The sequence below is a fragment of the Mercenaria mercenaria genome, chromosome 4, assembly GCF_021730395.1.
Source record: "Mercenaria mercenaria strain notata chromosome 4, MADL_Memer_1, whole genome shotgun sequence".
Taxonomy (NCBI): domain Eukaryota; kingdom Metazoa; phylum Mollusca; class Bivalvia; order Venerida; family Veneridae; genus Mercenaria; species Mercenaria mercenaria.
Genome location: NC_069364.1, coordinates 3,993,519 through 4,019,271, shown reverse-complemented (window position 1 = coordinate 4,019,271; position 25,753 = coordinate 3,993,519). Strand labels below are relative to the sequence as shown.

Genomic DNA, 25,753 nt, shown 5'->3' with positions numbered 1-25,753 from the left:
TTCTCAATTCAAACTGATAACCAAAGGTGTGATCCTATTTTTGTTGCGATCAAATGGCCAATAATCATCAGCAATTAGCGTGTCACTTCGTGTCAATTTTGTTGTTCACAGTTTGATCTCGGTTAAAGATAATACTCAATCTTTTATTTAATAGTATCATAATATTTGTGATTTTTTTTTATATTTCTTTCATCAAAATACTATTAAATTCATATGAAATTAATTTTTATTAAAAGAAATATAAACCACTCGATTATTTACGGAACGTATCGGCAGTCTTCGATTTTAGCTTAGATTATAGGTGTGGAGCGTAGCTTCCCTTTACCAAAATGGCGAAAAACGTAAACAAACTTGTTTTGGTTTGAAGTTGGAAAATCGTTTTGTAAAAAACATGCACCGAGAGTGATTCTGAGACCATCTATTCACAAGTGCCATTTTTGGAAAATTAGGTTACGAAAAAGAAATTTAAGAGTCATACTGAACACTGTCAAGTCTAAAATAAATATATCTGCGCCCACTGATCAGGGTCCACTGGTTAACGACCAATTGCTGTTCCCCTGCTGAGATGCTTAAAAGGTTCACTGTACTATATCTTAAGGTCATAAATTTTTTGTTCAACATAAATATAAGACAAATTTGAAGGTGTAGACTAACAACATTTGTTTGAAACTATTGTTCTGATCTAGTAACACATGGATGCGCAATCATCTTATGACACATCTAGTGCAATGATTGTACAGTTATGATCAGACAGCCAGTGTACCTTACCTGTACAACTACATGAGAAAACCTAGTCAATTCTAAAGGTCATAATTGTGAGCTATGGTCAATAATCAATAAGCTATTATGTCTAAATTCTAACCAAGATGTAATGCTACAGAATTAACATATTTCACGTGAAATCAATGACTTAAGGGTCCATTTAAAGTATACAGCAATATGTACAAAAACATGTTCATGTCGTCGATTTTTAACTTTACTTGCTGCAGTTGATAATTGAAACTAGCTAACAAACTAGTCTCAAAATTTCTAAATAAAATTCCCAAGACATAACAAATGTGAAAATGTTGTCATTAATTTGAAGTTTAATTAAAATGTAAATAGCTTCTATCTAAAGACATTGGTCCCAAAATTTTGTTATGACATAAAATACATTATTTCTATTTGAAAACTGTTCTTATTTAAATAAAAAAATTTCTTGTGATTAAACTGTTCATCAGTAATTTGCAAATAAAAACAAAATTCTTGATAACGTGCCATAATTTGAAATTAAAATACATAAATCTGTGAAACGTAGTCATCTAATATCTTCAAAGGTTGTCAAATTTACATTGTAGAAAATACTGAATACGTTTATGTACCCACTTTGATACCTGTGCAGTTCAGACAATATGTGAAAGTAGACTTTCACTAGTCAGTACATTACATTTTCTTCAGGATAACTATGCTTTTTCTATTTTTCAAAGTTCAAAGAATTATGGCATGTGTCATGACAGCATGAAACTATCAGAACATGTGTAATCAGTTGTCAACTAATTATGGTTTTTTTCTCTAAAGACCTCCAAAAGGACCTTTTCCACTCGAAAAATGCAAGTTTATTTCCACATCAAAAATCATAATGCCAATAATGCATTTGATGATTGAGAAGAACTAGTTAATAGACATTAGCCATGATTACCATTTAAACAGTTTGTTTTCATTTACATAATTAGAAGTTCTAATATGATATTAACTTTTCCCAATGAGTAAAACCCCGCTAGTTTTTCCATATTTATCCTACGATCCCATTCAGAACAAAAAATCATGTAATGAAACATTCTTAGATGATCTACATGAAAGTTCAAGCTTCTAATTAGTAGACAGATGTTGTTCATGACACCGATTTTTCAAAGTTTTCATGATAATCATGTAAAACACACTATGACCATTAATAGGCATGATTTATGAACAGTTTATGAATGATCATGAACTATTTAAGACTAGATTTGTTCTAACACATGAATTTCATCTTTACTGGGAAATTTACATGGCTGTCCAATTGCTAAACCCTACAGTCTTCATATATTGATGCAGTTTTATGATAAGTTCCTTTTTCAAGAGTAACTTTGCCTGATCTAAGCCAGGTGTATGAAAAATCTGACAAATGTAACATTAAATTATTTCCATGTGAAGTGTGAAAGCCATTTGTTATACAGCCATGACATTAAAGCCAAGATGTGGTTTTGTGGTTTTACCTTTACTTTCTTGCCCTAGTGATAAATTAAACTTAATGAAGGAGTGCCCCATCAAATTTTCTATCTGTTAAGAAGCTGCAATGTAGAACAGTGTCATAAAAAATTCTGAATGTCCCAAGTATAAAATGTCAAATATTTAGGCTACTGACTCAAAAGACATTTTAATTTCTTTATATTACAAGTAACAATATTTTCATATAGATTCTTTGTAAAGAAATCTTGCCTATCTTGTATTATCCTAAAGTCTGTTTCACGAAAGTGCACTAGTGCAATAATGGAAGGCACTGTCGTGACCCTAGCCTAATTAAAAATCTCAATAGCCTGATTGACACCTTATACCCTAGGCCATCTAAATAGGCCATTTAAAGGTATGTAAAATTGAAAATAAGATTACTTCATAAAATCTATGAAAACATTAAATGAGCCGTGCCATGAGAAAACCAACATAGTGGGTTTGTGACCAGCATGGATCCAGACCAGCCTGCGCATCCGCGCAGTCTGGTCAGGATCCATGCTGTTCGCTATTAGCTTTTCGCAATTGGATAGACTATGAGCGAACAGCATGGATCCTGACCAGACTGCGCGATGCGCAGGCTGGTCTGGATCCATGCTGGTCGCACACCCACTATGTTGGTTTTCCCATGGCGCAGCACAAATGAACATGTTTGTGCGTATAAACACTAAGGTATGTTAGCAAAAATAGTACATGTCTAATAAGTTGTAACTTAGCACTATATAAATGTGTACCATCTTTTTAAAACTGTTTAAGTTTTTTTTAACAATTGACTGTTTTACATGACATGTAATTGTGAATGAAGCTCTACAAACTGCCAGTTAGTTTATTTATTTTAGTTTAATTCAATTAACTGAGATTTCAGAACCTAAAAATAAACTATTTCAGTGTAAAATACAACATGTCTTACTCTGATAACATAATGCAAAGATTGTCAGACTTTTATCTGCTATGGCCTGCTGTGTTCCATCTGATACATAAAAAGTTTAAATGCTTGATAATAATTGGAGAAAAAAAACAGCATACATTAGGAAAGTTCTTTTGAAAGGTTAATCCTTTGAAAGGCAAATCAACCAACTGTGACCCTTGACACCTGACATAGCATGCCCATCCTTAACCTTATGTCAACCTGTAACCACATCTCAAATATTGGGAAAGAAATTTATGTCATTATACAACATTGAAATGAAAAATTCTGTGCTTTTTTTATAACCTATCTGATAATTAATCAATGCAAACAGGTTTGCCAAAACTGTGCAAGTTTTAGTGTTTATAATCACTGTTTTATGTTTCAGTCCAGTCTGGTCACACAAGCAGCTATATTTCCAGATTTAAGTAGTGAAGGATCACCACCTGAACCCCCAGTTACTCCACCAAGGACAGTCATCTATTGGACAGATGAATTATGTGGTCAACCTTAATTTGGTCAAGTAATGGCTTTGTTGGAAACCATAAGGGGGCCTGATCATTTACATTTATTCATGTTCACTAAGTCAGCTTAATGCATCTGAAGGCATGTTAAATTTTTTTATTTTTGTATCCTGACTGCCTTACCAAGAATCTTAAGTAATATACTGTATATATAAGAAGAACTGCATAAGATTTCATCATCTCAGCACAAAAACTGTCACAATATGTGCCAGTCGCAGGAAATTACTTTTTATATCGAGTAGATTAGTTGTCAATTTCTTATTTTTGATTAAGGGCTTGCACACTGGGGGCATAAAAAACTTAGATCAGACTGACCAACTTTCAATTCAGTTCGAAGTGGAATATATTTCATTTGCCTAGCTCAAATTTAGGTATTTTAATGATGCATTTTGTTAGATGCCTTTAAAGTCACAACGAAACAATTTCTGATGGCGGAGGGAACCACTGGTGTCTCTCTGACATGGCATTACGTCAAGCACTGTGGGCACCCTAGCAGAACCTTCAACCTTCTGTAAACCATCTGGATGACATCATTTCCAGAACAGCATAATGACCCGAGCAGGGCTTGAACCAAAGGCGTTGAGGGGCAAGTCATTTAAAGTATGCAACTTTAATAGCTTGACCAAGGAGGTCCACTTTATAGCATTTAAACCACTTCAGAACAACACTAAACATGCTCCTGTTTGAAATGCTGCATTATGTATGCTAAAAAGAATTTCTTAAGTTTTCCCTCTATTTTTACCTGACTCATGTTTATAATATGCAATTTAATCAAAACCAGAGCATAAAAAAGATCATGCAGTTATAACTGGAGCAAAGAAAAAAAACCTGCTACTGTCTCAGTTCAATGAATTTTATATGAAAGCGGAGTAATTAAATGTAAATGTCGACCTGGTTTGTCTAGACATTTAAATAAATTTCTCTTTTCCAAACCTGGAAACATGTTGTTTAGGATGTCTTAAATCATTTAAAGTAAACTTTAACTCATATACAACATGGAAATTAATGACAAAGCATTTAAACATATATTATGCAATTTCTAAATTAATTTTTTTTTAACTAATTTATTTTGTAGATTTGTTAGCCTTCTTCAATAAATGATCTGTACAGATACATAGAAGTAACTGTTCTACACTTTATTCAATCAATCTTTGATGCACAATTTACCAAGATAAATAAAAGGAAGATAATAAACAAATTAAAATTCTTGCAAATCTTTTGCTTGATTTTAGTCAGTATAAAGGGTTATGCAGACTTTTCTTTGATTTCTTTTTTCAAAGTATGTTTAATATTGAAAATCTATCAAATAGTCGAGCTGTTGGTATCTAATGTTGCTCAAATGCTTTATACAGAATTCAATCAAGGCCATTAATACCCCAAGATGTTAATTCGATAAGGGGAAGGTGAAATGTTGTGATCATGACATTTGACCTTCAAATGCGATCTTGATCTTGACCTTGACCCTTGTGAGTGAAATGGGAGATGCAATCTGCATTACCTCTTGGTGAGGTTAACAACTGACACTAGATTTATGAAAATGCTTCTCACTGGTTAAACAGAATATAGAAACCAAACAAATTTGCGCTATTTGATTTTTAACCTTTTATTTTGACCTTGACCTTGGACCTAGTGACCTGAGTTGTGCACTCTGCATGTTGTCTCGATGTGATAAATATTTGATTCTACGTTTATATAAATTTTCCTAATGGTTTAGAAGATAAACAGTGGAAACGAAGTGAAGCTATCTGACCTTTGAACTCCAAGTGTGACCTTGAGCTTGGACATAGAGATCTGGGCATTGCGTTCTGCACATCATATTGATGATGCCAGTTTAATGAATATCTTCCTGATGGTTAAGAAAATATCGGCACAACGGGATGACAGAATGACCAATAGACGGGCATGTGTGACTCCAACATAGCCTACATATACTTTACATTTGGATGTATTAGCTTCCAAAAGCTTCAAACAAATCCATGAAAACCATCAGACAGTAAAATTTATCTGTGAAATCTGACTGACCACCTTTAAAGAAAACGTAATGTTATATCTATATTTGTCTTTGGGATTTATTTCTAGCTCTTAACACTTAAGTAGAGATCCTGAATACATGACATTAATTATCTTTAAACATAATTTCTCATTTAAACTTTGATCTGCAAAATGATCTTTTCGATGAGATAATGTATTAAATATCTTCAATCATGACTTTTTTCAAAGGGGGTACTCAATTGGGGTATTATTATTACTATAAACACAGAGCAGTCATCATTTCATTTACTATAATTATTTCAAAATATTTAGGGACTGACAACAGGTTTTAGACAAACTCATAGGCTGGGATATTTATCCATTAGCCATTTATTGATAGTTCGCTTTAAAGAATATTTTCTAAAGCCTCAACTCTTGTTAATTTTCTAGACAACATTGATTTGCTAATTCCTAACTCTAAGTCAGTCGTGACAGACTGCAAAGATTTTGTTTTCCATTTTCTTCAGTTTTTTAAATACATATGCACTTGGCTGACACTGAAGTTAACAAGTTTTATCACTAAAAAAGGAAAGAAAAACAAGTGTACTGTACCCACCATTAACCCAGTCAGGCTAATGACTACATAATCAGTAAACAGGAGTGCCAGACTGTCACAAAATACGCCCGTCATCGAACTTGACCTAATTCAAGGGCCATAATCCAAGAATGCCTCGGACGGTTTGGGTGGTCATCAAACTTGGCCGAGATATTATGCAAGTTTGGTGAAGATTGGATAAAAACTGTTCGATAGAGAGCGGACAAGGCTAAATTCAGTTTTCCCAGTAATTCAAGGGCCATAAAACAAGAGTGACTGGGGCGATTTGGCTGGTTATCAAACTTTGCCGAGATATTATGCCCATAAACATTGTCAGCAAGTTTGATGAAGATCCATGAAAACTGTTCTACTTAGAGAGCGGATAAGGCTAAATTTGCAGTTCTTTTTTGTAATTCAAGGGCCATAATCCAGGACTGCCTATGGCGATTTTGATGCTTATTGAACTTGGCCGAGATAATATGCCCATTAACACTGTCTGCAAGTTTGGTGAAGATCAGATGAAAACTGTTCGACTTAAGAGATAGCTTTGATAGCTGGATGCCTGCCGCCATGGGTGTTCGCATAATATGCCCCGCTCTTTCAAAGACGGGCGTATAAAAATATCTTTATATTTACTTTTTAACATTTAACATCTTGATAAAATTCCATCTCAGCTTTGATCTAATATTTACATTTAGGAAAAGAAAAAGGGATATAATTATTTTGGTTGTTTTCTGTAGTTTTTGGTACAGTCTGAATACAGACTAAAACAGTGACCCTTTGTTTTTCTGCTGACCACAGCTGGAACCTGCAGAAGCTAGGAAGGATATTAATTTTTCTTTAATCTTTTTCCAAGCCTGTAGCAACAGATATAAACTTTTGATGACCACTGCCTGTATCTAAATGCAGCCATAAAACAGTTTATATTGAGCAGGAAATGTTTGAAGTAATGTAAACATATGTTTGGGCATGTCTGGTAACATATCTAAGGTGAAACTGCCAAGTGTTCTGGGGGGAAAAAAATGTTTCTGACAGATCTGTAATATTCTTATATACCGGTATGATATATTGTATTATTTGTACAGTTTTAATCTGTAAATTCATAACAGTCTCATCCCATGAAATGGTGGTTTTAATTTTTTTTTTAATAACTTAACATATTTTTTTCTGGTTTGTGTTACATGAAGTTATAAAGCATCAAGGTCAACCATAACTAGTATCACTTGAACAGCTTTTATAACAAGCCGTAACGTATATAATTGAGAATGGAAAAAAATGAAGAAAATAATAAGACTGCAGCCTGTATTGCAATTGACATTCTGAAGTAATAGGTATCACTTGCAGCTATAAAATCAGATATGTTTGTGATGTAATTTACACTATTCTGTAATCTGACCTAAGATCTTAAACAGTAGCAGTAATGAAGTATTTAATGTCAGGTTTTGTTCTTCTAGTTTGGTATCAACTTTCTAACATTGTCTGGCATCTTTCCAGCTTTAATAGTGCATAAAAGGTAGAGTTGGGAGTCAAAGAAATTCATCTTTCGTAATAATTACAAGGGCTGGATTAGTCTGTGTTCAGATCCTATGTTTTGTTCACAGGAGATAACTCCTGAGGCTATTCAAATTTTGTATAATTATGTACCTTTTCTTCTCAAAACATAGATAATCAAAGCCAAGACTGATGAAGTCAGAATATATACAAGAATTATTTTTTCTAAAAAAAAAAGATTATCTAGTCAGTAGCCAGACTAGGGCTGGATAGACTGAAGGACTCACTTTCTTTAAGGCAAACAGCTTTGTTTAGCTAACCTTACAACTGTTCCTGGATTCTGTACCAGTAGTAACCTGTTCTCCATAATTAACTACAATTTCACCAAAAGTAACTACCAAGTTTCTCCATATAAATCAGAGGTGAAGGACAAAAAATTCTGACACAATGTCTTTAATCAGATTGCCACGGACAACATAGCCTCGCAAGGAGATCAAACTCATGACCCCATGGTCTGTAAATCTGTTGTACTCTCCCAATTGAGCTCAGTGGGCAAGCTTCCTTGAATGAAAAAGTTCCACCCACGTAAGGCTTGAACAAACTTCAACCAACAGCCGTGCAGGGTGTGTAGCAAATTTTGAACAACCTGCTGATCTTTATTAAGAGTCATCTATACAAAAGCTTACCTCTGATTGCAGGTCGTTTCTGCTTCAATCGTTTACGCTTGAATAATTTAGTGGGTGTGTCTTCCCTGCCGTGTTTTGAGTGTTTCTGATTGGGCGACTGCTCTTGAGCATTGAAATGACTATTGACGTGTCTTTCAAGGCCTCCCTGAGTCGTGAATCGCGCCCCACATCCGGCAACGATGCAACGAAATGGTTTATCACCACTATGAAAGAGTATATGGCGTTCCAGCCAGGATTTCGAACTAGACGGCGTATCATAAACTTTACAACCTGTCCACAAACATACAACTTTTTCTTTCTCCTTTTGAGATTGCACATGACATGCACGTATATGCTCCATAATTTCACCATTGTTCACAACAAAATTACAACCTTTCCACTGACATTCAATTGGACCAGAAGTTTCTTTGGATGGAGTTGTGTCCCCTTTTCCAGCGGGGCTGCCTATGGGACTACAGCCAGGACTAGGAGCCAAAGCGCCCATTGATACTGGAGTACATGATCTTGAACTGTCAGGCGTGACTGGTACAAGACCGTTTGTGCCGGTGACTAGGGGAAATAAATCTGTGATTTCTTTTGCGTGAGGTACACTGCAATAAAAACAGAAGTTTAAATGAAACCACAACATTGTCATTTTAAAGACCTATTTCACTCACAATTTTTAAGCCACTCTTTTCTCTATATTGAGAAGAAAGTAAACTTAATAAATCAATGTATAAATTTACTTGATTTGTAAGTGTATATGTATTTTTCACAACAGCTGTCAGAAGAGACAGGGTGCTCAACTATTTTGATGCTATCAAATATATCTGAGTGATCAATACGGATTACCCCTTTCGTGCAGCAAAATTTTAACTTGAAATTCTATACAAAAAGGGGGGACATAATTCATGAAAAACCTGTGCCAAAGTTACAGACTTTGATATGATGTGGGTGAGGATGTGGAATAAGACAGTATCTTAAGTCTTAGAAATAACATTAATAGAATGAAAGAGCAAGGCAACTTTAAACTGAAATTCAAAATCAAAGTAAAAAGGAAAAATGATTCATCAAATATTGCAAGGCTTGTGTCATATGTGGATGAGGATGAGAAATAATTGTTTCTTAATACCATGATGCAGACATGGACTCCGGGATGAGGTACTGCTCTCCATGGAGCCTTACTCGAGTCTATACGAGGGTATACGTGCTGTATTTACACCCTGAGCAAAATCTACACCAATGCAAATGCATGATTTTGTTAAGGCAAACATTCTGACCAGGTTTGTGGGTTGGCAATTTCTAAAAAGTCGAAGACAAACTGGTATTTCATACATTTGACCTGAAGTGTAAATTAATGTTCCTGCTAAGACATGAAATACTTTATGTGTATATCACATTACATACATGAGACATCAGTTTATGGTTTACCTGTTGGTTGATTTGTGCTTCACTTTGCAGCAGTTCTGGTTGATTTTGGCTACTTCTAGTGAATCTGGAGTGTCCGGCGTCCCCGGAGTTAAGGGACCACTGTCTGGCGGCTCTCTGAAATAAAGTTGAAGAAAAATTAGACACACATTCATATCTGAAAATAATTATGAACAATTACTTTATAGTAGCTACATAAAGTTAACATAAGTGTGTGCATAAACAGTACTGTGAGTCAGGTTTAAAACAGCACACACCTAATACTTCTACCACAAACAAACAAAACTGGAAGTTTTTTTAAACAAATGAGTGTTCAGCATGACATATATTAACTGTGAGTATAGCTACAAACACTGTTTATACATTTTAGTTAATATTTGAAGTAACTATTAGAACAAACTTTTTTAGTGAAAGATGCACAAAAGATATCTTTAACAAGATGTGTTTGTAAAACACTCATGCCCACCATGATAGCCTCCTGTGATCACTATGACCTTTGTCCTTTGACCAATTGACCCCCAAAACTATAGAAGCTATTTACTGACCACAGGCAACCATTCTATGAAGTTTTTACACCTGAGGCCAAAGCATTCTTCAGTTATTGGTTGGAAACGGTTTTCAATCTTAAGGTCACTGTGATCTTGAACTATGACCTACTGACCCCTAAAACAATATGGGTCATCTAATGACTACAGGCATTAATCCTGTGAAGTTTGACGCCTGTAGACCAAAGTGTTCTTCAGTTATCCAACTGGATCCGTTTTCAGGCTCAAGGTCACTGTGACCTTGACCTTTGGCCTACTAACATCAAGAGGGGTCATGTACTGACCACAGGCTTTTATCCTATAAAGTTTGACGCTTGTAAGTCTAAGCATTCTTTATATAGTTATCAATTCGGAACCGTTTTCAAACTCAAGGTCACTGCAACCTAAAATCTGTACAAAATTTAATGACCTTTGATAAAAAAATTACTGAGTAACAATCTGGACTTTTTGCACATTCTCCCAGTAAAGTTTCGAAAGAAATATTAACCATCTACAACATTTTAGAATGCACATTCAACAGACTATCTGTTTACTTCTTGTTATAAACATTCATAGCTTTTTATGCTGGTAAATATTATAAATATGTGAATGTATAATATTATAATGGAGCACAGCTGGTAATCTTCAAACTAATCAAAATTAAATTGTCATCATCCTCATTATCATCACCACCACAACCATCACCAGTCATCATCAAATTTCCATTAATATCTTCCAGGGTATGCGAATTAATCACCATTTATGCATAATTAAAAGTCTAACAGAGAAATGTCAAAAAGATGAGGCTGTCAACCAAAAGAGCATTTTAATATTAAACTACTTATGTCATAATTCATGCAAAAGAAATGCATTAAATGCATGACATTTACTGTGCTCTACAACATAAAAGATTATTTACATGCAATGATTTACATATTATAAATAACCTGACCTATAAACCTACATCAAGGATTTGTTTACATTTTAAGATAAGAGAGAGAAAAAAAAAAGACCATGAAAACAGATGCAATCCAATAACCCACTGACTGAATATAGCAACAGAAAATGAAAACTGTCAAGGGCAAGAAAGAAACACAAAGAAAAAAGGGAGTTGATGAACTCTGTCAAAAGAGAGACTTGTGATGAATACCTCGGGGAAACAAAGACTGTATGTTCAGGGTGAATCAATATCTCAGTGCTTGTGTGCATTTGTAATAATATCAAGTTACTGCGGAATTATTAAATTCTCAGGTTTTCTAATACTTCAAGTGATGAACTCGGCATTCATTTCATTTTCAACTTTCCATTGTGAGATATCAACAACATTTTTGCTTAGATTTTAAGTTCAAAAGAAAACCAATAAAATGTATTAATAACCCCATTTTAACATTCATATAAAAGTCTTCTCTTGTAGATTTCTGATATTAACCCTTATCATGCTGGACATGACTGTTTCTGCCTTTGCAACCAGTGTAGATCATGATCAGCCTGCACATCCATGCAGTCTGATCATGATCTGCATTGTTCGCCATTCATTCAGTCTCTTTGTGCTAAGCACCCCTTTTAACATTTAATGCTGCTGTCCAAACTGAAAGATAGACAAGTTCATTATAGAAATTTAACAGGGTATGGATCAACCATAAAAACTGGAGGCTGACTGGATTCAAATCCTGCTGGAAACTCAAACTGACCACCTCGAGCTTAGACAAGCAAGTTGTCTGTTATTGGATATCTCAAGGTAAAACACTCAATCCCTTGGAATTGGAGATAAAAGATTAAACTGAGCCGTGCCATGGGAAAACCAACATAGTGGCTTTGCAACCTGCATGGATCCAGACCAGCCTGCGCATCCGCGCAGTCTGGTCAGGATCCATGCTGTTCGCTTTTATAGCCTACTGCAATTAGAGAAACCTTTAGTGACCAGCATGGATCCTGACCAGACTGCGCGGATGCGCAGGCTGGTCTGGATCCATGCTGGTCACAAAGCCACTATGTTGGTTTTCTCATGGCACGGCTCAACTGTGTTGTCTTTTCCAAGCAAACAGACACTAAAGGTGCTTCAAATCTTTTCAATTAAGATATTATAAAATAAATGTTACACAATAACACAAAGCCTGATAAATATCTGCCCCTACTCCAAGCCCCACCCCTGCATCCAGACAGAGTACTTATAATCATTAAACACCAGAGTGCATAATATGAACTTTAACAAGACACAATAAACTTTATATCTAGTGTTATTTTTTTTAAACAATAAATCTATTTAAATTCAACAGGTAACATTTCAGAAAACAAGAGTGGCAGACTGTCACAAAATACGCCCGTCACTGACGAAAAAATAGCAGATTTCAAGTAATTCAAGGGATATAACCCAAGAGTGCCTGGGGCGATTTGGGTGGTTATCAAACTTGGCCGAGATATTATGCCCACAAACATTGTCACCAAGTTTGGTGAAGATCAGACGAAAACTGTTCGACTTAAGACAGCGGACATGCTTTTGGACGCCGCCCGCCTGCTGCGGGTGTTCACATAATACGCCCCCCTCTTTCAGAGACGGGTGTATAAAAATTAGAAGCCTGAGATCACTCACAACTTGCTCTAATAATAGCTACTGCTCAGTCAGGGTGAGCTAAAAAACACAAATCTCTGATCACAGATAAATATATCTGTTAATTTTAAGCTTTAAAGGAAAAGTGGGATCTCTAGTATTTGCAGACTACTCTAATTCTTTGTTCTTTACAAAATACAACATTCATACTTACATACAATAATGAGTAAAGATTAATTGATTTTGTTGTGAAAATGACTAATTAACTATTTAACCTTTAGCATGCTAGATAAATTGTCGTCTGCTGGAAATTTCGTCTGCTAAAATTGTAAAGTTCATTCAATTTGCTCCAAAATTGGAAGAAATATTGTCAGAGTAGCAAACAGCTTGGAACATGATCAGACGCCGATTTAATCGGCGTCTGATCTGGTTCCAAGCTGTTTGCAAAGGCTGTTAAATTCGCCTGCAGCAGGCTAAGGGTTAAATAAGCAATGAACAAAACAAGAGTATACTTGTACAGTGTGATGTGGTGTAAAAGAGACAAACCCTCTAGAGCTTGAGACAGAAGTCTCCCAGATTTGCCTAGACCCGATCAATAGCCTCTCAGCAAAAACAGTCTCTCTTATAGTTGCAGTGCCCCTTTAACATGTCTGGCACATTTTATAGTACTTTTGCACAATAATTGTCATGCAAAATATTTTATGCTAAATAAGTAGAATTCATTCAATGACCTACAGTAATATAAACCCCCATTTAAAGAAATATTTTTTCTACGTCTTACAAAGAAAGATTTTTTAATGAGTCAATATTGTCCGTATCTACTACTGTACTGCTGGAAAACGTCTTTTAAACAACACCATTTTAATGATTTATAAATTACAACATTGTTGCGGTAATATATGAAATTTGGCACATATTAAATCATTTTTAATGAACGTAAAAAATGAAATCTGAAAAAAAAATGTAAGTAACTTGAGCATGATTATTATTCATAACAAGATGACTTTACTTCCATGAAACCCTATAAAGTACATATAATGGACAGACTATCCCTGTTATGTGTAAGGAGGTCATAAACCTTTGTATATTGTCACTGGTGTCACAGACCTTAATATACCAACTTTGTCCACCTACATTATTACATTAACATAAATTATAAAGTATGACTTTAATAAAAGCAGATTATTTTATTTCCTCAAATTATGAAGACATAACATTATGCATGTAATAATCAGCTATATGATACTCCTGCATAAATCAATGTTTAATAAGGTGCATTCTACTGAATTTTAGCATGAATTTTTTTAATTAGTTGATGTCCAAAGTGCCATTTTTCACTGACACAATGGTCTCGTCTTGCAATTAAAACAAAAGCATGTCAAAAGAGTGGCTGTTCAGAAAGATGAGACATAAACTTTGACCCCCAAAAGTGTGACCTTGACCTTTCAGATAGGTGTCTTGAGTTATGCAGGTCACATATGCTGCCTCACTGAGGAGAAATTTTTGACTAAGTCTTATAATGAATAAATGTATTGCTGTTACAGTCATTACAAAATCTGGCAATGATCATTGACCCTGAAGTGTGACATGGACAAGGCCTGATATGATAATCACCAAGTGGAATCTTAACTTTTAAATAGGGTCACAGTGATGCAAAATTTTCTTTCAAATTAAAAGTACTACTCCATGCAAATTACCAAGTGTGATCTTAACCTATGAGATTAGGTCACAATGATGTGACAACCAGGACAAGATGTTAATGACATTTCACCCAACTGTGTGACCTTGACCTCTGAGATAGGGACCTGAGTCTACTATAGTACACTCCATCACATTCAGGTGAATATTTTCGCCAAATAGAAAAAGACACCTTTGAGAGACATGTAGGCCAGGGTATACTGCACTAAGTCTCAAAATGCATGTCAAGGTTATACTGTAAAATCATTTAATTTCGTGGACATGAAATTTCGTGGTTTTGTTCAAAACGGCAATTTCGTGGGAATATGAATTTGTGGATTTCAACTTTTGAACATAAAATGAATGGGAATTTTACTTGTTTGTTGGGATTAGATATCCTGGATGGACTCAACCACGAAAATTTGTCCCCCACGAATATTAATGATTTCACAGTAGTCTAAACAAAATCAAGACAGCCCACAACTTGTGCACTTAGCTATTTTGACAAATATGTTGAGCTCATGGTAAGCAAGCTCATAATAATTAGTCAAGACAAACATTCTAATTGTTAATAAACAAAATGCTGAGAACCGTTAGCTTTTCCACAATCAACCAGTGAATCTCTTCTATGAAATTTAAATGGAAAAATAGGAAAACAATCATGGTGATTTACCGATAGAGCTTATAAGTGACAATAAACATTAGTAAAACTACATTCAGAGAAGTTAAATGGAATGGAAACAGTTAAGGTTTCCATTGTTTTTCAACCAACCAAAAGATCGCACTCTTAAATCAATAGCAGTCATCAGGCACACTTTACCTATCAGTTTTCAAAATGCTGTATAGACAATAACAGTCTCACTGATTCCAGTGACCTACTGGCCTATATTTGGGTCAGTGACAATGCAGAAATGTAATGAAGCAAAGAAAACCAATATATGCCTGCCAAGCTTGTCTCAAATACAGTGCTCCTGCATATTTAAAGTAGCAGCAACTAAAACCTTGAATATTGAGAGACATACACATTTTATAAATTGCCACAAGAGTACTTATGCCCCCCTTCGAAGAAGGTGGGGTATATTTTTTTGCAGATGTCAGTCAGTATGTCGGTCGGTCCGTAGACCATTCAGTTTCCGTATGATAACTCAGAGTGCTTGGGCCTAGGATCATGAAAGTTGATAATAAGGTTGGTCATAACCAGCAGATGACCCCTATTGATTTTGAGGTCAGTAGGTCAAAGGTCAAGGTCACAGTGACATGAAACAATTAAACCGTTTCCGGATGATAACTTGAGAACCACGGGGCCTAGGATCACGAAAGTTGATAGGAAGGTTGGTCATGACTAGCAGATGATCCCTATTGATTTTGAGGTCAGCAGGTCAAAGGTCACAGTGACCGGGAACAGTTAAATCGTTTCTGGACGATAACTTGAGAACCCTTGGGCCTAGGATCATAAAACTTCATAGGGAGGTTGATCATGACCTGCAGTTGACCCATATCGATTTTGAGGCCATTAGGTCAGAGGTCAAGGTCACAGTGACCCGGAACAGTTAAACGGTTTCCAGACAATAACTTGAGAATACTTGGGCCTAGGATCACGAAACTTGACAGGGTGGTTGATGATGACTAGCAGATGAAGCGTATTGGTTTTGAGGTCAGTAGGTCAAAGTCACAGTGTCTGAAACAGTTAAACTGTTTCTGGAAGATAACTTGAGAACGCTTGGGCATAGGATCATGTAGGTTAATAATAAGGGAGGTTTATCATGACCAGCAGATGACCCATATTGATTTTGAGGTAAGTAGGTCAAAGGTCAAGGTCACAGTGACCTGGACAATTAAACCATTTATGGACAATACGGCCTAGGATCAAGAAACTTAACAGGGAGGTTGATCATGACCAGCAGATGACCTTTATTGATTTTGAGGTCAGTAGGTCAAAGGCCAAGGTCACATTGACCCAGAAAAGTAGAACTTGTTTTGCCAAATAACTAGAGAATGCTTTGGTCTAAGATCACATTTGATACGGAGTTTACTTATGACTGGTAAATGACCCACAATTATTGATTTGAGTACAGTACGTGAGTAGCCAGTGCACAGGGACCAAATAATGTCTGTTCCTTGTGCAATTACTGAATGCATCAAGGGGGGCATTTCGTGTTTGACGAGCTCTTGTTTACTATACAGTCACTGACAGAATGTCAAAAAGGAACACTTCAGTGACATATAAAAAGGTCCTGACTGGACCAAACTTTTTTACACTTCTTGCTCAACTAATATAACAAAATTCAACAAATATCTATCAAATTTCACACAGTTTCACAAACTACTACTGAAAATAAATAATTATACAGAGACATAGCTGCTGGGAACTAGTGGTTACCTGGCACAGTCAGAAGAGGTTTTAAATACCAGTCAGTGGGGTGTTACCTGGCATAGTCAGTGGTATGTTATCTGACACAGTCAATGGTATCTTACCTGGCACAGTCAGTGGTGTGTTACCTCGCACAGTCAGTGATACGTTACCTGGCACAGTTGGTGGTGTGTTACCTGACAGTCAATGGTATGTTACCATGGAACAGTCAATGGTATGTTACCTGGCGCAGTCAGTGGTGTGTTACCTGGCACAGTCAGTGGTGTGTTACCTTCCACAGTCAGTGGTGTGTTACCTGGCACAGTCAGTGGTGTGTTACCTGGCATAGTCAGTGGTGTGTTATCTTGCATAGTCAGTGGTAAGTTAACTGGCACAGTCAGTGGTATGTTACCTGGCATAGTCAGTGGTATGTTAACTTACCTGGCACAGTCAGTATTATGTTACCTGGCAAAGTCAGTGGTGTGTTACCTGGCACAGTCAGCGGAATGTTACCTGGCACAGTCAGCGGTATGTTACCTGGCATAGTCAGCGGTATGTTACCTGGCACAGTCAACGGTATGTTGCCTGGCACAGTCAGTGGTATGTTGCCTGGCACAGTCAGCGGTATATTACCTGGCATAGTCAGCGGTATGTTACCTGGCATGTTACCTGGCACAGTCAGTGGTATATTACCTGGCATAGTCAGTGGTATGTTACCTGGCACAGTCAGCGGTATGTTGCCTAGCACAGTCAGCGGTATATTACCTGGCATAGTCAGCGGTATGTTACCTGGCATAGTCAGCGGTATGTTGCCTGGCACAGTCAGCGGTATGTTGCCTAGCACAGTCAGCAGTATATTACCTGGCATAGTCAGCGGTATGTTACCTGGCACAGTCAGTGGTATGTTACCTGGCATAGTCAGCGGAATGTTTTCTGGCACAGTCAGCGGTATGATACCTGGCACAGTCAGCGGTGTAACTTAGCAGTCTGTGGTGTGATACCCAGCAGTACATAGCTACTGGTCACAACTTTCTGTTATATTAGCTTCTTTTACATTTAACCTCATTTCCAGAATAATTTAAGAAATACAATTTGAAGCTTTTGAGTTGACTCAGATATTTCAGTATAAACTATTTACTTTGAAGTAATGTATATCCAGGTTATTCTTTACTAAAGGACAAATGTATACATTCTTAATAATGAGCCAATAAACATTGTCAAAAATGCACGTTCATGCTCTTTATAAGGTGGAGGAACACAACAAACAAATGATATACAAGACAGTTTCAAAAGGTAAAATGATACACTCCTAATAAAGGGCCTTTGTTAAAAGTCATAACAGGTCATCATTATCATCTCAAATGAACTCCCCCCCAAGGAATGGATGGTATAGACTACTCTGTTGTAACAGTCTTGAATTTAAATAAAGGGTTGGAGCTTAAAGGCCCCGACCTCCAGATTTGGCTAAAAATAATATTTCTCATAAATTGAAGTTTGGGCATATTATGAACATTAGAATATGAGTTTTTGTTTCTAAAATATTTTAAAAATTCCAGATCAAGAAAAAAAGATGACCGCGTAGGGAATCGAACCTCGGACCACTGTGGAAATAAAGCAATTTTCCTGTTGTCGTAACCAATAGCACTATAGCGGAATTAGTGAATTATTACTTCAAAATATAGATATTTATAACGCTATTCAATTTTCATCATAAAAAGTAGTAAAAACAGCAAATTCTCATGTGTTTCCGTTACATATAGTTTGTCAGTAATTAAGTTTTAAAGCCTTCTTTAGAATGTAGCATTTATTTCCAGATATCTAAAAAATAATTTTTTGTTGTTGTCGAATGATCTGGATGCCAGTCCCTTTAAAGTGGGAAAGGGGGGGGAGGGGAAAGAAGGATCACCATGCACAATTCTGAACTTGTCCTTTGTTGAAGTTTTATGGTATGGGAATGTTTAAAAATATTTATCAGTCTTTTAAATTCATATTGGTCTTCTCCTACAGGGAGATTATGCCTTTTAATATAGGCAAACAGAGAGCCAGTTTATACCATTAAATATGTTATCATGTCTGTCTAGACTAAGAATTGAAGAATGTGCATTCAATTACTTTTATCCAATTGTAAATATAGTAAAAAGTAAGTAACATGTGGCAGTTGCAAGAATATTACTTCCCCCTCACAATGCCTGTTTAGGCAGGTACATGAAACTTGGCACTTGCAGGTTAAAGGGACTAGAGACTCTAAATCTCAAATTTTTGTAAAAGTCACTTACGAAGTTACTTTTCGCGACATAACAATTTTTCTAATGTTTACAAAAAAGTCACTTAAAAGAAAATAAGCACAGAAGAGAAAAATGTACAAAACACCTGTGTCAAAATCAATGAAGTTTCCTAAAGGTTTTACAGAAATTTACTTCAATCTTATTATTTCTGAAAGTGGGAATATATATGCATTTAATACCACATTCTGTTGTAAAAAAGAAATGTGTTGTTTTTTTTTCCACCAAAACTAAGAGCAAGTACCTTCTCACAGATTTTATCAAGAGTAACAATGTAACAAATCGAAACCATACATTCATCACATGTGTTTAAGAGTGTATTGATCAATGTCAGCCTTTTTTCTCAATTCTGAGCTTATAGGAGGTGAAATCTTGATATAACATACAATGTGCACTCTCTTTATTCAAGCGAAAAAAACTATTCTCACACTGGTCTACAGAATGTAAATTGTTACACACTGTTTCTTAATTCTTATCCTTTCCTTATTTAATATTTCAAAGAAACAGAAAAATAATCAATGGTATTAAGTATGTTACCAGCCAGCAAATGCTACAATATATGATTATAAAGCAAAGTCGTGCCTCTAACAGTCCTTAAATTGTTTTGTTTCAAAGTCTAATATTTCTACACAATTGCTGCATTGTCAGAAAAAAATAGACAGTAAACCCTTTTCTCTTCCCACCAATATTTTGTCAAATCTGGGAGGAAAAAACATGACTCTAAGTCCCAATGGCATATAATGTGTCTTCTTCCCAGTATTATACTAAAATTCTCTGTTTTACCTTTTCAGCCAATACTCTGTGATTTTTTTACCTGTGCGTCCTAGATGCATAATCATTTCCAGGGAGGCACGTTTTTAAATAATGTGCATAGGACGCATTTAATTCATAACAAAAAAGCCTGATGATGTTTGTTTTCTCTGTTTCCTACCAAGAATCTGTATACTTGCTTCAGACATTTTTACCCTTGCACCAGATAGTAATTTTATAACGTCGCTTCTGATTGCAGTGTTTTTTAAGGCCGTTTTTGGGGCCGAAATTCGGCAGCTCTAATTGATTACTGCGGTAAATCACTATATTGTGTACAGATTAACAAACACCACAGTTACAAAATGCCTAAAAAGAAAAAACAAGAGATGAGCTATTGGGACTTGTTGTCTGTCGTCATCGTTGAGTCTGGACTCATTGATTTGTAGCCCTGAGTGAGTCCTGGGACTCACACATGGAAATTTGTAAAAAAAATCATTGATTTTTTGTATATATATAAAATATTAATAAAAATATCACCTTTTTCACAATTCCAAATTTAGAAATTTTATAATTTCCATACATTAGAAAGGCCCCCTATCCCATTCCAAAACCAGTGGATAAATACTGCCCAAGTATGTATGCTACTGTATAACAGATTTTATGTTCTGTTGATTTAAGTTTGAATCACAAAAGCAGCTGTGATCATAGCACAGTGATTTTACAGCTTTATAGCAAATAATATTGGCTGCTTATTCATCACAGTTTTCCTGGGCTGGAAATAGTACTCAAGTGGGTGATATATTATTGGGAAATGTGCGACTTTTTTGTATGTAAAAACATAGTGACATTTCATTGCAGTTTATAGCTCATTTTAACCACTTGGTTACATGTAATTACTTAAATTGCATTTTGGGTAATTCACCTTATAGTATGAACATGGTTTATAGAACTCCCATCCTAGTGACTAGTAACAAAATAATGAAGTTTCTGATTTTATCTAAAACATAATTATGAACCTGATCTGAATTATTTTTTTTCAAATAAATATCTAATAAAATTAGTATAACTGCACAATTATTACAATAGGACAGTTACTGTATTTCTGGCAATGGTATCTAATTCCTCTTTCAATCTAAGCCCTTGGTAACAGAATACCACCATAACAATTTTTTATTCTTAGCCAGTTTCTTTTGAACTCCTTCAGAAAACAATAATATGTCATTATTAGATTGAGGCGGTCACACATTAAACCGGAATTCACCTAAAAACCGGAATACACCGGAATACACTTTCCATAACCGGAATACACCTGTATTTTTTAAGTTAAAGGTATTTTTGAAGGGTTTTTGATATAATTCAATCATATATATCATAAATAATTAACATACGAAAGGAAAATAAAATACGTTTACGCAAAATGATTTTATACGAGAATGAAGTTCGGCGACCGCGCGGGAAATTTCCATAACCGAAATACACCCGTATTTTATTAATAAATGGTATTTTTGTAGGGTTTATTGCAGAAATCATTCGTGTATAATATAAATAATAAGTTTACAAAAGGAAAATAAAATACTTTAACGCAAAACGATTTTATACGAGATTTGGATTTGGCGAGCGCACGGGAAGTTTCCATAACATAAATGCCCTCGTCCTTTTTTAAAAATTAAATAGTATTCTCTTAAATAAACACTTTTTATCATTTTTTGTAAGTTATAGAACCATGTTCAATCAGATTAAATATGAATGAATATTTGAGAGAAGTTTATTAAAAGTTAATTCTGTATACGAGATTATAACTTTACGATCTTACGGAAATGTTTTAAGCTTACGTCGCTATGACTAGATACCGGAATGTTGATTATTAAAATTTATTTAATTGTTTCTTCAAATAATAAGAAAATAATTTAAGACAAAAAAAATATCAATATTCGATTTTAAATGAATCATAAACAAAATACGGGTCCCGACATAAACCGCGCGGATCGGAAAGGGCTTAACATGATAGGAAAGGGCATGTCACATGTTTATTATTGAAACTTATTTGTTTCTTCATATTTCATTTAACAAATAAAAAAGAAAATAAACTATGAATGATAAAATAGCAACATTTGATTTTTAAATGAATTATAGACAAAATACGAGTGGCATAAACCGCGCTGATCGGAAAGGACATAACAATGTTTTAATATTTTATTTTTAACATGATCGGAAAGGGCATGTCACATGTTTATAATTGGAAATTATTTAATTATTTCTTCATATTTCGCATTTCGTTTAACAAATAAAAAAGAAAATTAATTAAGAAAAAATATCAATATTCAATTTTTAATTGAATTATACACAAAACACATGCCACTGATCGGAAAGAACCGGCCGTATGTTTATTATTGGAACTAACTGAATTATTTCTTCATGTTTAATTTGATAATTTAAGAAGAAAATAAATTACGAAAAATCAGTTTTCAAAAAAATTATATTATGTTTAATATATAAATATAAAAACGTTTACTGCGCTTATTTCCAAAGCAAAATTAAGATCCTTTGAATACATGCAGCGTAACAAACACGTGCCTCTGATTAGTCCTGATAGAGTTTGATTGGATTATCACACCTATTGATTATATCAATTAATCAGTATATTTGTAAGCACACATATGTGACATGTGACAAATAATGTCTGACAAGATAAGTGCAGTTAAATATGATAAGCTTTTGTTTAATTTCATACTTGTTATAATTGCAAATTGAAAAATTGAAGAAAAACAGGTACACTCAGTATAATTTTTTATTTTTCATGTACTTTAACGTATCAATACTAATCCAATGTTTTGCTAAAACACCGATGTATTGTAGATTTAAACATTTTCATTCCTCCTTCCAGGATGCACTAAGTCTCGATCATAATATCTCGGGTATCGTAGTCGTTTTCCTGTATCAACATAGTCTTCCTTTAAATACTTTGACAGTGTTTCATTTACAGAATTCCTTATTTTGTTAAAATCAGTTTTATTAATTCCAGTCCACTCCGGAAATTTTGGAAAAGTGTTTTTACGTCGTAACTTTACCAAAATTCAGAAATTACATCGTGAAAAACGTCAACAAACTTATTATTTGGACTGACTGGAATTTACCCGGGAATCGTAAAGATACAAAACATCAAGCCGGTAATTTTCCATTCCACGAGCACATGCGACCTATCGTAATATCTAATTTACATCGCTCTACGTTACTTTTGTTAATCAATACGTACAAAAAAAAACGCGCGTAGTGTATTCATTTTTTAATATTATCGCTTCAAGTTTTCAACACCGCTTAAGAAGTAATACAGTTTGAATTCTATAACGATTTTAATAAGATATCGACAGTAATGTAGGGAAAATTCTATAAAAACGGTCGAATTTTCACATAATTATTTGTAAAACTTCAAACAGCGCGATCTTAATTACTTATTTCTTTCTAAAAGTAAATAATTTTAAATGATACATACTATGGCCATAAAATTCAGACTTTTGACCAGAAAGTACAAAGAACAGAATAAAATAATCTCAAATAATGAAAAAGCGGCAGCAATTTAAATAAGTGGAGTAAAACGATTTTTGGCAAACAGATTTCTGTTAGTGTACGTGACCTCGTGAACGTAAATAGAAATGTGGTTTTAAATAAAGCAATACGATGTCGTTGCGTATTTAAATGCATCTTTGTACATGTATATTTTTGTAAATTAATTATTTATTTTAGATATGATTGATTTCTATCATAAACCCTAAAAATACATTTATTAAAGAAATACGGGTGTACATTAGAGAATTTTAGGGCATGGAAATTCATTTACGAATACGCAAATTTCCAGTGCCTTCGCCGATTTTCAATCATGTACAAAACGTAATGCGCAAAAGTATTTTAATTTCATTTTGAAAATTAATTATTTATGATATATATTTTTGAATTCAGTCATAAACCACTTCAAAAATAGCATTTGTTGAAGAAATATGGGTGTATTTCGGTTATGGTAATTTCCCGCGCGGTCGCCGAATTTCAATCTCTTATAAAATCGTTTTGCATGAACGTATTGTATTTTCCTTTGGTATGTTGATTATTTATGATATATATGATTGAATTATATCAAAAAACCTTCAAAAATATCTTTAATTAAAAAAATACAGGTGTATTCCGGTTATAGAAAGTGTATTCCGGTGTATTCCGGTTTTTAGGTGGATTCCGGTTTAATGTGTGACCCGATTGAGGGGTATGCAATTAAAATATAGAAGTCACTACAATTACAGAAGATTCCCATAATTATTCTTTTGCATGCCAGGTGTAAAGCTTATACACATGATTATTGTCCTAATAAGAGAATTTTCAGTTGGCAGATTAGGAGCTTGAACTAACAACCTGTTCTGTAGTAACTAGTATGAAAGTGTTACCACTAAACCTCTGCTCTTATTTAAATCAAAGTTTGAAAAAAAATCCTCAAAAGTATTGATAAAAAGTAAGGTTTTATATTGTATTAGAATAACCTTGCTTATCGTGTTAATAATCCAGTGCTATTTTCACAGATAGATACTTAATGTTAGCATCATAAGGTAGGTGTAAAATCTGCTAACACAAAGGTCAAATAAATATACTAAGTTATATTTGTTCAAGTATGGAAAATTCTAATTTTAATGCCCAGTACTGCCCACTGGGCTGGACAATATAATAAAAACCAGGCTTTATATCTAACTCCAATTTATCCCTGCAATTACTATTTCCTGCACAAACCAGTGCCTGAATATTATTATATGTATTTATATTTTATATACATACCTTCTGCAAGCTATCTTGATCATTACAGAAAATAAACTCCCTTCAAAGGATCAAACCTATAGTGGTTCCAAGTGTAAAACTCGCCCTAACATATCGAAAGTTCCAATGAATTAAAGTAGATTCTATGAATTTTCGTAACTACTCATTTCACTTATAAAATCAATTGATCAATACTCATGAAAAGACTGTGCACTCTATGACACTAACATCAATGTGTTATATCAAAACACATCAGATTCTTTATTACACATTACACCTAATTTACCTCACTAAACTATCATTAGATTCTTTAGATTTTTCCTCAAGCATGATATGTGATAAATGTGTACAAAATCTAACTTGAGACGCCCCCTTGTTTCTAAACAATAGATTTTTGGCTTTGTGAAACATGTGCAGATTTTGCAAAATTGCAAAGAAAGGCAAAAAAATGCAGATGACTTACCCAGACTTGCTGTCCCCTGAATCATGCCTTGATGACCGACGACGTCTCTTGATAGTTTCTGGTCCGGAGGAATGCCGTTCCCGGCGAGATCTTAGAGTAGGGACCGACGGACGGGGAAAACAGTTGTTATTGTTCGCCTTTACGGTCCCATTTATCCGTAACAGTTTGTCAAATAATTGAGACCTGCAAGTATTTCTAGTTTCCATCTTTTCTTCACAGTAACAGCCATGATTTAATCCATTCCTTTTGCACGATAACGCTAATTTTGTGACATTTTTCTCACCCATATCTTTCCTTTCCATCAGAGCGCACCCAACAGCCGCCATGTTACACCATCCCGTGACGTCATCAACTTTGCGGGAGATTCCTGTGATGACGTTTACTCAGAGAAATGGGAATTCCCACCACAAGCGAAATACTGTAATTTATTGAATATGCATTATCAGTTCTTTTATTTGGTGCATCAAGGTAATGCTTGTTTATGCGATGGTTTTAATTAAATTGTTTTGTTCTCGTGGAGAAACATTTACCTTTAACAAGAAA

At 34.7% G+C, this 25,753-nt stretch overlaps 2 protein-coding genes across 2 annotated transcripts in view; one reads left to right on the top strand and one right to left on the bottom strand.

Moving 5' to 3' along the window:
• The window catches only part of LOC123552616 (zinc finger protein aebp2-like), a 54,336-nt gene extending 28,766 nt beyond the window's left edge, over positions 1-25,570 (bottom strand). The window contains exons 1-3 of the mRNA XM_053540191.1: positions 25,211-25,570; positions 9,832-9,945; positions 8,422-9,011 (exon numbers count right to left, since the gene is read on the bottom strand). Coding sequence (XP_053396166.1) covers positions 8,422-9,011; positions 9,832-9,945; positions 25,211-25,536 — 1,030 coding nt within the window. The 5' untranslated portion in view covers positions 25,537-25,570. The remainder of the gene's footprint in view (positions 1-8,421; positions 9,012-9,831; positions 9,946-25,210) is intronic.
• The window catches only part of LOC123543432 (uncharacterized), a 31,077-nt gene continuing 30,866 nt past the window's right edge, over positions 25,543-25,753 (top strand). The window contains exon 1 of the mRNA XM_045329500.2: positions 25,543-25,678. The gene's annotated coding sequence lies outside the window, so the exon portion shown is untranslated. The remainder of the gene's footprint in view (positions 25,679-25,753) is intronic.